The sequence below is a fragment of the Schistocerca americana genome, chromosome 8 (assembly GCF_021461395.2).
Source record: "Schistocerca americana isolate TAMUIC-IGC-003095 chromosome 8, iqSchAmer2.1, whole genome shotgun sequence".
Lineage (NCBI taxonomy): Eukaryota > Metazoa > Arthropoda > Insecta > Orthoptera > Acrididae > Schistocerca > Schistocerca americana.
Genome location: NC_060126.1, coordinates 191,249,728 through 191,264,890, shown reverse-complemented (window position 1 = coordinate 191,264,890; position 15,163 = coordinate 191,249,728). Strand labels below are relative to the sequence as shown.

Here is a 15,163-nt window from a genome sequence, read left to right as displayed (position 1 = left end):
CACTGAAGCAAAAAGTGACTACCCATAGTCAATAACCATCTGCTATCTGCTGTAGGATTATCCCTCCTGCAAAAGTATTGCACAGACTCTTCTAGTCTCAGTACAGCTTCACCATCGCTGCTTGGCATTCAAGTGAAGTCCTAAACTTTTAAAGGCATACCGCTTAGACCCACCTGGCGTCCACATTTGCGGAATTTGTAGTGAACTGTAAAATCTGGAGTTATCGCTTGTGCATCTTTGCTGCAATAAAGTGACTTCAGCGTAATCCTTGCGACGCATATGTAAAGTATGTTTGCAGTTTTGTGCACCTCTGACAACCTATTCCATGTAGTACACACAGACATAACTGAGTTAATGGGTCTCCAAAAAAGTCATAATATGATATCACAAAACGTGTCCAATAATTCTACAACAGATTGACGCCAGTGATACAAGCCTATAGTTGGGTGCAACGGACCGACGGCTCATCTTGAAAATTCATGAAACAAAGGTGTGGGTTACTGTGTCCAGTGCACCGCAGGATAGGACGGCACTCACCATGTCGTCGGCGACGATGAAGACGATGTTGGGCAGCTTGGCCCCTGCCTTCTGTATATGCCTCCTGTCCCCTACCCAGATCCTCTAGGACCTGATTCCTTTCTCTCATCTGCCCCTTTTCCTCCTCTACGCCTCCTGCCACCTTGATCCCCCTCATACCCTGGTTGCTCCTCTCCTTCTCAATCCCTGCCCTCTGCCGCACCTTCACCACTGCATTCGCCCTACCCTCCACCTCTACACCCTTCATCTCCTTTCCCAAGGTGGCTTCCATCGATTCCTCCTCCCAGATGATGCCCTCTTTCCCTCCATTTATCCCTTCTATTCCATTCTATCAACTCTGATCCTCACCCCCCCTCTCCCTTCCTCTGTCCTTTCCCCGGGCTCCCTCTCCCCCCCTTCTATCCTGTTTTTTCCCTGCCTACCCTCTCTCTGCCTTCTTCTCTCCCCTGAGTCCTTTTTCATTCCCCACCTCTGCCTTTCCCCACTCCCTCTCGCATCTGCCCTGCCCCCCCCCCTCCCTTATGAGTCTTCTCCCTCCATCAGTCCTCCCCCAGACTTTGTGTTTCCTCACCTTCCCCCCTTTTCTTCCCCTCATCTGTACAGGTCCCCCCCCCCCCCCCATCTGCCTTTGGCTGTGATGTGTCATCTTTGTGCCAACTTTTTAGTGCAGTTTTTTAAGTAAGTGTTAATTGTCATGTGTGTTTTCTGTAGTGTTACGAACAGAAATCGTACTGTCACTGGGTTTTTTTTTAATTATCTGTCTGCTAGTTTATCTGTTGCTTCCTGTGTATTTTATTAGCATCGCCAACCCCTTGTTTTGTTTTAATTTTCCGCTATCTTACAATTTAAGTCACGGTTTTTATCGTCTGATTTCACTATTTATTATCTTCTTTCTGTTTTAAAAATTCTATAGGCTGAAGATCAGCGTACTAAGCTGCTGCCAGCCCGCCCTCTTCGGGGGGAATCGAAACTCAATAAATGAAAAAAAGGTTTGTGCTGCCATCGTTAGGTTTTCTCACACATGAATCTATCTCGTTGTACAGGGTGCCCTAGAAATATTGTGAGAAACTTAAAGGGGCTATAGACAGTGTCTCAACAAATCTAAAATAAGAACCCGTGTCCAGAAATATCAACCAACGATACTACAGAGCGTGAGAGTTATACGTGCCGGTAACTGCTACAAGACCACCCCTTCAGCTGCACAAGTGACTTTGTATGCTGATAGACCGTAAGCAGACTGTCCAGCAATGTTGTTTGTTATTCAGTGATCGACACTGACTGTCACGATCGTGACTGGAGAACATGGAGCTAGCTGCTGAGCAGAGAGGCCTTGTCTCCTATGACGGCAATGCTCTGTTGCTTCAGTGGATGACAGTTGCGGACACGGGTTTCCATCATCAGTTTATTTTTCTCCCGGAACCCTCTAAAATCTCCAATGTTTTTCGGTAAACAATAGAAAAATAAAGTGCAAATAGAAACCCGTGTCGGAAACCTGCAACAGAGCATCGCATCCATAGGAGAGAAGGCCTGTCTTCGCAGCAGTTAGCTCTAACTTCTCCAATGACGATCATGGTATTCAGTCGCTCTCACTGAAGAACAACATTGGGAGGCGTTCTGCCTGCAGTGCCTCAGCGTGTGAAGTCCTGTTTCCTGCTGAAAAGGTGGCCTAATGACAGGCGCCAGTGTCTTTAAAGTCTATGGTCTGAAACGTCATTGGATGATGTTTCCGGCCAAAGGTTACTATCCTCGATTTGTTTGTCAAACCACCCTCTGCAACCGTTCTAAGTGTGTCACAACATTTCTGGGACACCCTGTTAAAAGCTTTTGATGATGTTAACTGGTACACGGTCTTTGAAATTCTCTAAGGAGCTATGGTAAAATAAAGGGAGTGAAAAATTATTAACAACTTGTGCAGAAACCAGACGGCAGTTATAAGACCAAAAGGCATGAAAGAGAAGCAGTGGTTGAGAAGGAAGTGAGACAGTTTTAGCCTTTCTCCGATGTTTCTGAATCTGTGCACTGAAAAGTGGTAAAGGAAAACAAAGCAAATTTGGAGAAGGAATTAAAGCTCGGGAAAGAAAACGAAAACTTTGAGGTTTGCCGATGACATTGCTGTTCCATGGGAGACAGCAAAGGCATGGAAGAGCTGTTGAATGGAATGGGAAGTGTCCAAAAAAAAAGTTACAAGAGGACCATCAAGTAAAGTAAAATAAGGGTAATGGAATGTAGTTCGCATTAAATCAGGCGATGTTGAGGAAATTATATTGGGAAATGTGGTACTAAAGATAGTCGATGACTTTCGCTATTTGGGCAATCAAATAATTAATAATGGCAGAAATAGAGAGAAAAGATGCACACTGACAATAGCAAGAAAAGCAGTTTCAAAAAGAAGAAATTTTTAACACAAAATACAGTTTTAACTCGTAGGAAATCTTTTGTGAAGTTCTGGTGTGCATTCTTGTACGGAGCTGAAAAGTGGACGACAAACAGTTCAGACGAGAAGAGAATAGAAACTATCGGAATGTGTAGCTAAGGAGAATGTCGATGAGCAGACGGCTAGAGTGGACAACAAATGAGAAGGTACTGGATCAAACTGAAAAAAGAGCCACTTATGGCAAAAATTGACTAAAAGAAAGGATCTGTAGTGGAGTAAATCCTGATACATCAACAAATCAGTTTGATATTGTACAGTAGTGTGAGGACTAAATCGTAGAAGACCAAGGCTTGAATACGGTAAGCAGGTTCAAATGGACTTAGGTTGCAGCAGTTGGCAGAAATGAGGAGGACTGAAGAGGATAGTCTAGTGACAGGACTAGTCCTTTTAGCGAAGACCACAACAACATCCAAAGATACAATACCCTGCACATGTTGTTTTCTGTGTTTAGTCGTCCTTCCACGAAAGCGAAGCTGAATTCCAACGCTCCGTCTCTTCGCTTAGGTATACTGCGTGTACATTGTCGTGGGTACACGAAGCCGCATTGTCAATTCGAAAATCAAGTAATTACATCTTAAGCAGGCCAGTGAATGCGCAGGCATAGTAAGCTTGTACAGCATTAAAGATGTCGCAAGAATACATTTACGTAGCTTTAATTCCTTCACTTGCTGCTTACGGCGTACTTAATCTGACAATCCTGTATTATCGGTGAAAGAACATGGGTCTTCATTCCATCACTCACTACAAATTATTATTTTTTTAACTGAAAGTTAGTATTCCGAAAGGATTTGATATAATAGGTGACACACTTGATTCATATTCGCCTGCTTCATGTGCTGATTATGACATGAATTAGCTAAATACAACTCTCAGCATAATTTAGTTCCACTTTCCTCTCCCCTGCATTTGCAATGCTGTCTCAAGTGTTTAGTAAGCCACATTCGACAAATCCAATGAAGCTAAAGATTCGAAGGTACTATCTAGAGCACGTGTACATAAAGTCGAAGGTTTACTTTCAGAACAGGTATAGTTTACGTATTCGTATCAACAGTGAATCACTATGAACTACAGTACTGTAAAGTAGTCGAAATACTTACAGTTTAGGGCGTGGACCTTAAGTTGTGTGCAGGCTGCTGTAGGCCTGTAGTGCTCTACCTGTTTTGAGAGGAGACTTGTATACGTCTTGCTTTCATAATTATCTTGAATGTGGAACCAATAGCACGACATTAATCTGGTGCTGTTTCAGATACGGGATTCTCCACAAGCGGAACATAAGCTTTTATCGTAGATAACGTGACAAATCAAAGTATTGTCACTGTGCAATAACAGTGTGTTGTCAGGATGACGCCGTGTGTTATCTGGGGACAGCTTTCACTGGGATCTGGGTGACTTGCGATAGCGATCGGTCACCCTTACGATGAGTCAGCAGTTCAGGGAGGAAAGCAAGTCAAGATATGCGCTGAAGAACAGTAAAGCAACATGCTTATCACTGGCTCTCAATTGTATCAATGTGGCGGGTATACAAAAACCTAACAGAGCAGAGGAAATTCTTTCAGAGAAATGAATCTCTTATTCTCAACGTTGCAGGCCATCCATTTGCGACGAGTAGAGAAGATTTACTCCTTGTGAATATGAGTTGAAACATCACATCGAGGAACGAATTTCGTTTATTTTACATGACAAGCTTTTGGGTGATGAAACGATTTGTTTAGATCTTTTTCAATAATGAGAAACAATATCACAAAGATATGCGCGCAAATAGTAGCTTTAGTTTGCCTTAAACATGTTTTGTCTTAGAAGTCATTCGAAAAACACTTACCAGATTACCAGTCTCTTTGTTAGCTTAATGATGCCGTTTAGAAAGCCCACCGACTGAATCAATGTATAAGGGCAACACTTGTTCTGCATTTTATAAAAAGATACATACCCTGTCAGAGACAGCAAATGAGTTAGAAGAGCAGTTGAAAGGAAGGACAAGGTGTTAAAGGAGAATGTAAGACGAACATTAACTAAAGCAAAACAAGGACAATGAGATGTAGTCGAATTAAATCTGCCGACGGTAAGGAATTCATATTACGCAACGAGAGACTATAAGTAGATTTGAGTTTTGCTATTTCGGCGGTAAAATAACTGATGGTGAACCGCGATAGAGACGATATAAAACAGTGGTAGTCAAGCTGGTCAGTACCGCCCACTAATGACAGTTCCAGCTTTCCTGGTTGGAGGAAGGCACTAGGAGTTTAAATCAAAATTCACTATATTTTCATAAAATTTTGACTTAAGGTATTTGGTCAATTAGTATTATTATACGTCTTTCTTTGATTCTTTTTTATAAGTTTTGTTGAGTACCTTCCCTACTTTATATACTGAAGAGCCAAAGAAACTAGTACATCTGCCTAATATAGTGCATGGGTCCCGTGAACACGCAGAAGTGACGCTACACGACGTGGCATGGACTCGACTATCGTCGGAAGTAGTGCTGGAGGAAATGACAACCATGAATCCTGCAAGGCTATCCATAAATCCGTAAGAGTACGAAGGGGTGGAGATCTCTTCTGAACAGCACGTTGCAAGGCATCCCAGATATGCTCAATAATCTTAATGTCTGCGGAGTTTGGTGACAGCGGAAGTGTTTAAACTCAGAAGAGTGTTTCTGAAATGGCTCTGAGCACAATGGGACTTAACATGTGTGGTCATCAGTCCCCTAGAACTGAGAACTACTTAAACCTAACTTATGGACATCACACACATCCATGCCCGAGGCAGGATTCGAACCTGCGACCGTAGCGGTCACGCGGTTCCAAAGTGAAGCGCCTTGAACCGCACGGCCATACCGGCCGGCTCTGTGTTTCTGAAGTCACTCTGTAGCAATTCTGTACGTTTGGGGTGTCACATAGTCCTACTAGATTTGCCCAAGTCTGACTGAATGCACAGTGAACATGAATGGATGCAGATGATCAGACAGGATACGTGTCACCTGTCAGAATCGTATCTAGATGTGTCAGGGTTCCCATATCACTCCAACTGCACACGTCCCACACCATTACAGAGCCTCCATCAGCATGAAAAGTCCCCTGCTGAGATGCAGGGTCCATGGATTCTTGAGGTTGTCTTCATACCCGTTCGCGTCCCTCCGCTCGATACAATTTGGAACTAGACTCGTCCTACCATGCCACATGTTTCCAGTCATCAATAGTCCAGTGTCCGTGTTGACGTCCCATGCGAGGTGTAAAGCTTCGTGTCGCGCAGTCATCAAGGATACATAAGTCGGCCTTCGGCTCCGAAAGCCCATATCGGTGATGTTTCGTTGAATGGTTCGCACACAGACACTTGTTGATGACCCTACGTCGAAATCTGCAGCAATTTGAGGAAAGTTTGCACTTTCGTCACGTTGAACGGTTCTCTTCAGTCGTCGTTGGTCCCGTTCTTTAGGGCTCTTTTCTGGCTGCAGCGACGTCAGAGATTTCATGTTTTAGCAAATTCCTGATATTCACGGTACCATATTCGTGATACTCACAGTAAACTCGTGAAATGTTCTTAAGGGAAAATCCCCACTCCATCGCTACCTCTGAGATGCTGTGCCCCATCGCTTGTGCGCCGACTATAATGCCACGTTCAGATTCAGTTAAATCTTGATAACATGCCATTGTAGCAGCAGTTACCCATCTAACAATTGCTCCCGACACTTGTTGTCTTATATAGGCGTTGCCGACCGCAGCATCGTATTCAACCTGTTTACATATCTCTGTCTTTGAGTACTCATGCCTGTAACAGTTTCTTTGGCGCTTCAGTGTAGAACACCATTACTGAGGACGTGGAGGACGGTTACAAAATTTTATTATTAACGAAGATACAAAAGTAGACGGTAGGTGAAAAAGGGTGAATACCCTTGATGTAAACTGCAGAGTGGAACAGACAAGAAAAATGTTCCTCAAGAAGAGAAATTAGTTGATATCGAATATAGGTTTAAGTGTTAGGAAGTCCTTTCTGGAGGCTGTTGGCTGGAAATGTAGCTTTCTATGGAAGGAAAACTTGGACAATTATCAGATCAGACAAGAAGAGAATAGAAGCTTTCGATATGTGGTGGTACAGAAGAATGCTAAAAATAGATGGGTAGATCGCATAATTAATGAGGAGGAAATGAATAGAATTGTGGAGAAAGAAATTTGTCGCATAAATTGACTTGAAGGAGAGTCATTCTGTTACTTCAAGCAATCGAAAACTTAGTATTGAAGGGAAGTGTGGGGCGTAAAAGTTGTAGAGGGGGACCAACAAATGAATGCAGTAAGCAGGTCCGGAAGGATGTAAACTGCAGTAGTATTCGGAAATGAAGAGGCTTGCCCAGGATAGACCAGCGTGCTGAAAAGCATAAAATCAGTCTTTGGACTGAAGACCATAACAATAACAACAACAACAACACTATTATGTTAAGCATGCCATCGTTGGTAACATAGGTTCCAGTAATTACTTACCACATATGTTTCACACGTTATGATCCGTGATTTGGTTCTTTCAGATAGGTTACTTCATTCCTTCGGGCTCACGAAATAAACTTACGTACGAGTACGTCTCTCTGCTGCCAAAAGAAATATTGCTCCAGCGAACGACTCACTGTTGGCAGTTCGTTCGTAATTACTGTAAAATTCTCTTAGCTGTTTTGGAAAAAAGGAAGCCACACCTTTGAACGATCTATATATGTATTTCAATGAATAATTGGAAGGTTTTGCGAGTAGAGCATCCACTCTATCTGTGCGCCAAGGAAGTACTTCGTTTGCTGACCGCTCTCCAGACACTATATGCAAAATTCGTACAACCAACCAAGGACACAGTCAGGAACACAAATCAGTAATGTCAAGTGAAAATACGGTCACATCCAACTACAAATCAGATATGTCGAGTGGTCTGGGATGCTCATGCGCCGTTTTGAGCGCAGATCATCAACCTGCCGGCTTTAGATTCGGTAGCCTGATGAGTCTCTCGACACTAGATACCGGCACTGTGCAATTCGGTTCTCTGCTAGACACATCTTCTCGATCCATTGTTTTATGTGATCGTATGGTTACTGTTTTATCGGTTTAATACTTTTATCATGGTCTCCATAATCTCATTTGTTTGGACATGGGCATTCCAGAAGATGTAAGGTAAATATGTAGAAGAAGAAGAATCGTAATGCGTGCGGAAGTAACTATTGGTCTCACTTCTCCAAGAACGACGACTAAATTGATAAGCTTGTGACAGCGCACGCTACCTAATCTGTTCCGTAAGACAGAGAATAAAAATGAGAGTTTTCAGGGGTTCACTGGTGATAGAGAGGTAGGGTCAAGTGTTTTGGGTAGTCCTTGGGCTAAGACCATTTATAGACCCCAAAAAAGGATCGCCTTACCCTAACTGTCCTACATAACGAGTACAGGGGCAAAGTTTGAGTATTACACACTTCGTGCTTTTACTTTAGATGTGGTCTAAGGCGCTCCTTAAGGGGCATCTGGAAGCAAAATTCAGTTCATTGGCGGTTCCTGAGAAAACCCGAAAAACACAGGTTTTTGGTACCAAAACCGAGCAACGGATTCCAAGACTACCATGCACAGAAAATGCCAGAAATATTTACAATACATTTCCAAGATCCCAAGCCCCAAAAACCTTGAAACTTTTCTTGATATCTTTATCCCGTTTCGAGATACAGAGGTTCAAAGCTACCCTACCTGCACACGAAAATACGCACGTAAAATACGGTCTGGGGGAAATATAAATAACAGCAGAAAAATGATCAAATTTTAAGGGTATATAATCTAGGCATTTATCTAGATGTACCATCTTCCTTTTTTCAAATATCTTTATCCGTTATCGAGAAACACCCCATAAACATGCTTATCAGGTATCAAAACCGAGCCGCGGATTACAAGACGGCTATACACAGCAAATGACTGTAATTTTTACTTTGCATTCCTAAGATCCCGACCTCGAACAATAGTAAAAATTTTCTTAAAATCTTTATTCGTTGTCGAGGTACATAGATTCAGAGTTACCTTAGTTGCTCACGCAAGTTACGCACTTACAAATCCGGTGAGAAGTGAAAAGTTTATAAAGTGACATAACACTGATAAATAAGTTGCAAAGATTGTCCGTTATCATCAGAATGGTTATGGGAACCCTGTGTTGTAGCACTGAAACATATGCAAAATGTTTATGCATATGAAACTCGTTCTCAGTTATAAAATTAGCTTCATGTTGTTTCAATTTCACATAAATAAGCTATCAGATTGTACTGTCCCATAATGTTCTTTTGATACGAGCTATACGCCCTGTCGTGGCAGGGAAAAGGAGAAAACCAGTGGAAAAACGGAGTACAAGAAAGGTAAATATGCTCCTGTATAAAAGACTCTGACTTAAAAGTTGGTTTCAGCTGCCTCATTCTACCTTCCACAGCACTATTAAAACGTTCCCGCAGATTTAGGTGCCAACAAATTTAAGCTTTTTATGCTGAGAGCAGTCGGAAAGAGACAGCAAAATAATAAATACTGGAAGAAATTAGATAGTGGTTGTTGTACAGAAAGACCGAAGGAGGTAATGGCAGAGTGAGAGAAAGAGACGGACGCAGTGGCAATGGAACATAGTTGACAGATCAGTGCCAGTAAAAGAGCAAAAGAGTCAGTGGCATTAGGAGAGGAGTCAAGAGAAAGAGAAAGTGGAAGTGGATGAGAATCAGTCATAATGAGAGGCAGAGTGCATGACAACGACAACGAGGATGAGAGAGTTGGTGAAAGTGAGAGGAGACAGCAGCAGTGGGAAGGACTGAATGAGAACATAACAGTAAGAGAGAGCAAGAGGGAGAAAATGACAGTGAGTGGAGACAGTAGTAGGACAGAACGAAGGAAACTGTGGCTGTAAGACAGGAGGCAGTGACAGAGATACACAAGGAACTAATGACAATGAGTTGGGCTGCGTGACTGAATGAGAATGGGAAAGTGGGAGTGAGTGGGTATGAGCGTCATACAGCGATGGACTGACTGGTGTGAGCGAATTACAGTTAGAGGAACATATAAGAGTGAGAAGTGAGTTGTATATTAAAAAAGAGTGCAAATGTTCACATGCCAAAATCTTTGACAAAATTTTTGAAGGTACTGAGGATGGTAAAATGAGGCAGCAGGTGCCCATATTTTCAGTCAGTGTTTTAAGCAGGAACAAATTCGCCTTCTTTGTTCTCCGATAGAAGTAATTTTCCGCTGGCCCAAGTATACACAAAGTCATATTTTACTGCGTATTGCTTTTTGTTTCCTATGAGAACTTACAATCCATTTGTACTATTTTATCTTTTCAGTCTGCCCATATTTCGCTGGATCATCTTCCTGCATTATTAAAACTGTTTATTAGTCACATGAAGACGGCATCAGGCTGTGTTAGTGAAATATCACAGAAATATCACAGCAGGCCGTGCAGCTGTGTTCGAAGCGAGTATTTGCACATAAATTTCTCCTCTTGAAACTTAGAAAAAAGTGATTTCGGTAGTAAAACGGTGCTCGTCGTGCATACACTATTTAGCGTGTATTCAAGAAGAAGAACGAGTATGATAGAGAACTCGTGTATGTGCGATAAAGAAGGTAAGTGACGTGAGAAGGGACACTAAATGAAGAGAGGTTTAACATTGCAGTGAAAATCATTTCTAAATGTATGAAATAAAATGGATTAGAGAAACACTTGATGGACTTCTGAATGATACTCGAAAACGTATACAGAAAATGAGATGCACAGTGTACATAACCCATCAAACAAGATCCTCTAGCACTCTTAAAAATTCACAGACCATAAGTTCAGCATTGAAATTTAAATTCTGCTGTACATGATTTGAGCATCATTCAGAACCATGTCAAATGTTTCTCTAATCTGTTCTATTTATTGCTTTTAAACAAATCATTTCACAAAAGATTTGACCATTTTTATTTCAAACTTTTTTATTTCAATCTTTCTTTGTTGTTGTTGACAGTCAAATATCATATCAATGTAAAATTTTATGCGGAAAACATCTAGACCTTGAACAGATTAATTTCTTTTACACTTCGAAACACAAAAACACAGTGCCAAATAAATTTTTCTCATAACTATTTCTGTAACTGTCATGTAATTTCTATCATAAGTATTTTTCATTATTTTATTAATGTTGTCACGTAATGAAACTTCAAAGAAATTCAAACGAACTGATTAAAAAAAAGAATGCTGTAATTACGACGTAGTAAAAACTGTGGCCGAGTCAGGGAAGTTTGCTACCGTGTAGAGCCAAAGCGTGTTTGAAGTAAGGAATATTGTCACTTTGCGCGTAAACGCCAAGTCGCGCAGCAGTAGTCGGAGGAAAAGAGTTGCTAGCGACAAGTGATCAGTTGCAGAGGCGGTGTCTGGGAATGTATGGAATAAACGGCAAGATTTTAACATACGGACAGGCACATTATGTGGTTGTAAACGGGCACAGTAAATAGTTATCAAGAAGAATAAATATACAAGAAGAGCACTGAGGGTCCAAACTTCTTATATGGAACGACGATAAGAAAGAGCCTTTTGCCATACATTGTCGACGAATAACGCCTTACATTGCTTCAGCAGCAACTCATTAAAATAAGATTCAACCAGTTTAACCTTTAGATTGTACAAGGATAGCCTACGTACTTTCTTTCTTAACTTAACAGCAAAGTATTTACTGCAGCAACTGTAAATAAGCGTTAAAGCCGGCCGATGTGTCCGTGTGGTTCTAGGCGCTACAGTCTGGAACCGCGGGACCGCTACGGTCGCAGGTTCGAATCCTGCCTCGGGCATGGATGTGTGTGATGTCCTTAGGGTAGTTAGGTTTAAGTAGTTCTAAGTTCTAGGGGACTGATGACCTCAGATGTTAAGTCCCATAGTGCTCATAGCCATTTGAACCATTTGAGCGTTAAATCAGCAATTTACCTAACAAGGTCCTATACTACCATTACTGATTCCGAGACTGATACATGTGAAAGACACTTGTTGTATTATACACTGAAGCGCCAAAAAATCTGGTATAGCAATGCATATACAAATAAACAGGCAGTATACGGTGCTGCGGTCGGCAACGCCTGTATAACACGACATGGGTCTGGCTCAGTTGTTAGATCGGTTGCTGCTGCTACAATGGCAGGTTACCAAGATTAAGTGAGCTTGAAAGTGATATCATAGTAGGCTCTCGAGCGATGGGATGCGGTACAACCGACTTAGCGATGAACTGGGGATTTTACCTTACGACGATTTCATGTGTGTACCGTGAATATCAGGAATCTGGTATAACAGCAAATCTCCGACATCGCTGCGGCCAGGAAAAGATCCTGCAAGAATAGGTCCAACAGCGACTGAAGAGAATAGTTCAACGTGACAAAAGTGCAAACCTTCCGCAAATTGCTGCAGATTGCAATGCTGGGCCATCAACAAATGTCACGCTGCGAACGATTCAATGAAACATCATCGATTTGGGCTTTTGGAGCCGAAAGTCCACTCGCGTACCCCTGATGACTGCACAACACATAGCTTTACGCCTCGCCTGGGTCGTCAACAACGACAGTGGACTGTTGATGACTGGAAACTCGTTGCCTGGTCGGACGAGTCTCATTTCAAATTGTATCGAGCGGATGGACGTGTACAGTTATGGAGACAACCTCTTGGATCCATGGACGCTGCATGTCAGCAGGGGACTGCTGAAGTTGGTGGAGGCTCTGTAATGGTGTGGAACATGTGAAGTTGGGATGATATGGGACCCCTCATAGGTCTAGATACGACATTGACAGGCGATAAGTACGTAAGCATCCTGTGTGATCACCTGCATCCATTCATGTCTATTGTGCATTCCGACAGACATGGGCAATTCCAGCAGTACAATGCGACACCCCACACGTCCAATATTGCTACAGAGTGGCTCCAGGAACCTCTTCTAAGTTTGAACACTTCCCGTGGCCACAAAGCTCCCTAGACATGAAGATTATTTAGCATATCTTGGATGCCTTGCAACGTGCTGTTCAGAAGATATCTCCACCGCCTCGCACTCTTACGGATTTATGGACAACCATGCAGGATTCACGACGTCAGTTCCCTACAGTACTACTTCAGACATTAGTTGAGTCCATGCCACGTCGTGTCGTTGCATTTCTGCGTGCTTGTGAGGGCCCTATTAGGCAGGTGTACCAGTTTCTTTGGCTCTACAGTGTATCTCCGTATTTGAATACGCTGGCCGATATCAGTTCCGTCAGTTCACGTGATTTGCTTATGAGAATCTCTTCAACCTTTAGCCACAATTTAATAATTACGAAGTATCTTACAAGGGAACCTCCCCATCGCACCCCCCTCAGATTTAGTTATAAGTTGGCACAGTGGGTAGGCCTTGAAAAACTGAACACAGATCAATCGAGAAAGCAGGAAGAAGTTGTGTGGAACTATGAAAAAAATTAGTAAAATATACAAACTGAGTAGTCCATGTGCAAGATATGCAACATCAAGGAGCATATGAGCTCAGGAGCGCCGAGGTCCCGTGGTTAGCGTGAGTAGCTGCAGAACGAGTGGTCCTTGGTTCAAGTCTTCCCTCGACTCAAAATTTTATTTTCGCAAAGTTATGATCTGTCCGTTCGTTCATAGACGTCTCTGTTCACTATAATAAGTTTAGTGTCTGTGTTTTGCGACCGCACCGCAAAACCGTGCGATTAGTAGACGAAAGGACGTGCCTCTCCAATGGGAACCGAAAACATTTGATCGCAAGGTCATAGGTCAACCGATTCCTCCACAAGAAAACACATCTGATATATTCTATACGACACTGGTGACGGAATGTGCGTCACATGACAGGAATATGTTGTCGACCCACCTAACTTGTACACTTAGCGAATGGGTAAAAAGATTCTTCTACCTTGCCCGATTTAGGTTTTCTTGTGGATGTGATAATCACTCCCAAAAAAGTGATGAAAACATAAGAGTTTGTCACATAAATTGAAAGTAAAAAGTTAAACTTTTCACTCGAGGGAAGACTTGAGCCTGGGACCTTTCGTTCCGTAGCTGCTCTCGCTAACGACGGGACCACGGCGCTCCTTGACTACCATTGTCCTTGATATTGCCTATCATAGCATGGACTACTCAGTTTGTATATTTTACTAATTTTTTTCATAGTTCCACACAACTTCTTCCCGTTTTCTCGATTGATCTGTGTTCAGTTTTTCAAGGCCTATACACTGTGCCAACTTATAACTAAATCTGAGGGGGGTGCGATGGGGAGGTTCCCTTCTTAGTAAAGGCAAGGTGATAGTTACGCAGTTTTAGAGCCACTTTAGATGGCGTTCCGTGGTAATCTAAGAAGAGGCGACCCATTAGACTGCATGTTTGCGTACATTTTGGTCTGCATAAAGATCTAGCAAAAGCGGTGTTGTGACTGATAATTCGTTCATAGGAATTGTGTCACAGACAGTTTCATGTAATGTACTGGCGCTATCAAGTCCATTAAACCAGAAGTTGAAATGAGCTGTTTATCACTCATTGTGATAGCAAGTAACTTCTGATTGTTCAATGATGAGACGGCTACTTCGACAGTCGATACTGCAGAGTCTTTGTGTTGAGTCTGACTCAGCTTGTCAGCTCTCACCTTGGTCAATCCTGACACAAGTTCCCTATAATCAGAAAAATCACTGCCGAAACTACTTATGGAATAAACCCATGATCAATTTTGAGTTCATCTCCCGCTGCAGATAACGAAAACAATTATCATAGAAAGACTTTGCTATAGTGCGAGTAGCTGTGACATTGTATTTTATAACGGCCACAGATTAAATACCTACGCGTAAAGTGGTCATTTGCAGGACTTTCGCCTTCGTGTGCTACTTAGGTAGAATGATGCATTTCACTGATCGACGTAGAAAGGTATCAATGCAAATAATGATTTAGGAACAGTTTGTAGTCAACTTTATCAGCTGTCGTAAATCGCTGTTGTTTGGAACACTTACGTCATGCTTCAGTGGTAAATGACTGTCGTTCGGGATGAGAACCTAAAAGGCTCCTAAATATTTGCCATTTACTGTACTTATCAGTATGTCATGATACATTTCTTGCATATTTCACGCGTGTGGTTGTTGTTGTTGTGCATGAAACTAATTACTTTAGAGTACTATTTTTTTCTTAGTTTTCAAATGTCATTAACTTGTCAGAGTAGTTAAATAAGCC

The 15,163-nt window shown here is 42.2% G+C and overlaps 1 protein-coding gene across 1 annotated transcript in view; it reads right to left on the bottom strand.

Moving 5' to 3' along the window:
• The window catches only part of LOC124545661 (arylsulfatase B-like), a 29,998-nt gene extending 15,047 nt beyond the window's left edge, over positions 1 to 14,951 (bottom strand). The window contains exons 1-2 of the mRNA XM_047124609.1: positions 14,947 to 14,951; positions 538 to 601 (exon numbers count right to left, since the gene is read on the bottom strand). Of these exons, the coding sequence (XP_046980565.1) occupies positions 538 to 601; positions 14,947 to 14,951 (69 nt within the window). The remainder of the gene's footprint in view (positions 1 to 537; positions 602 to 14,946) is intronic.
• Between the last annotated feature and the right edge of the window lie 212 nt (positions 14,952 to 15,163).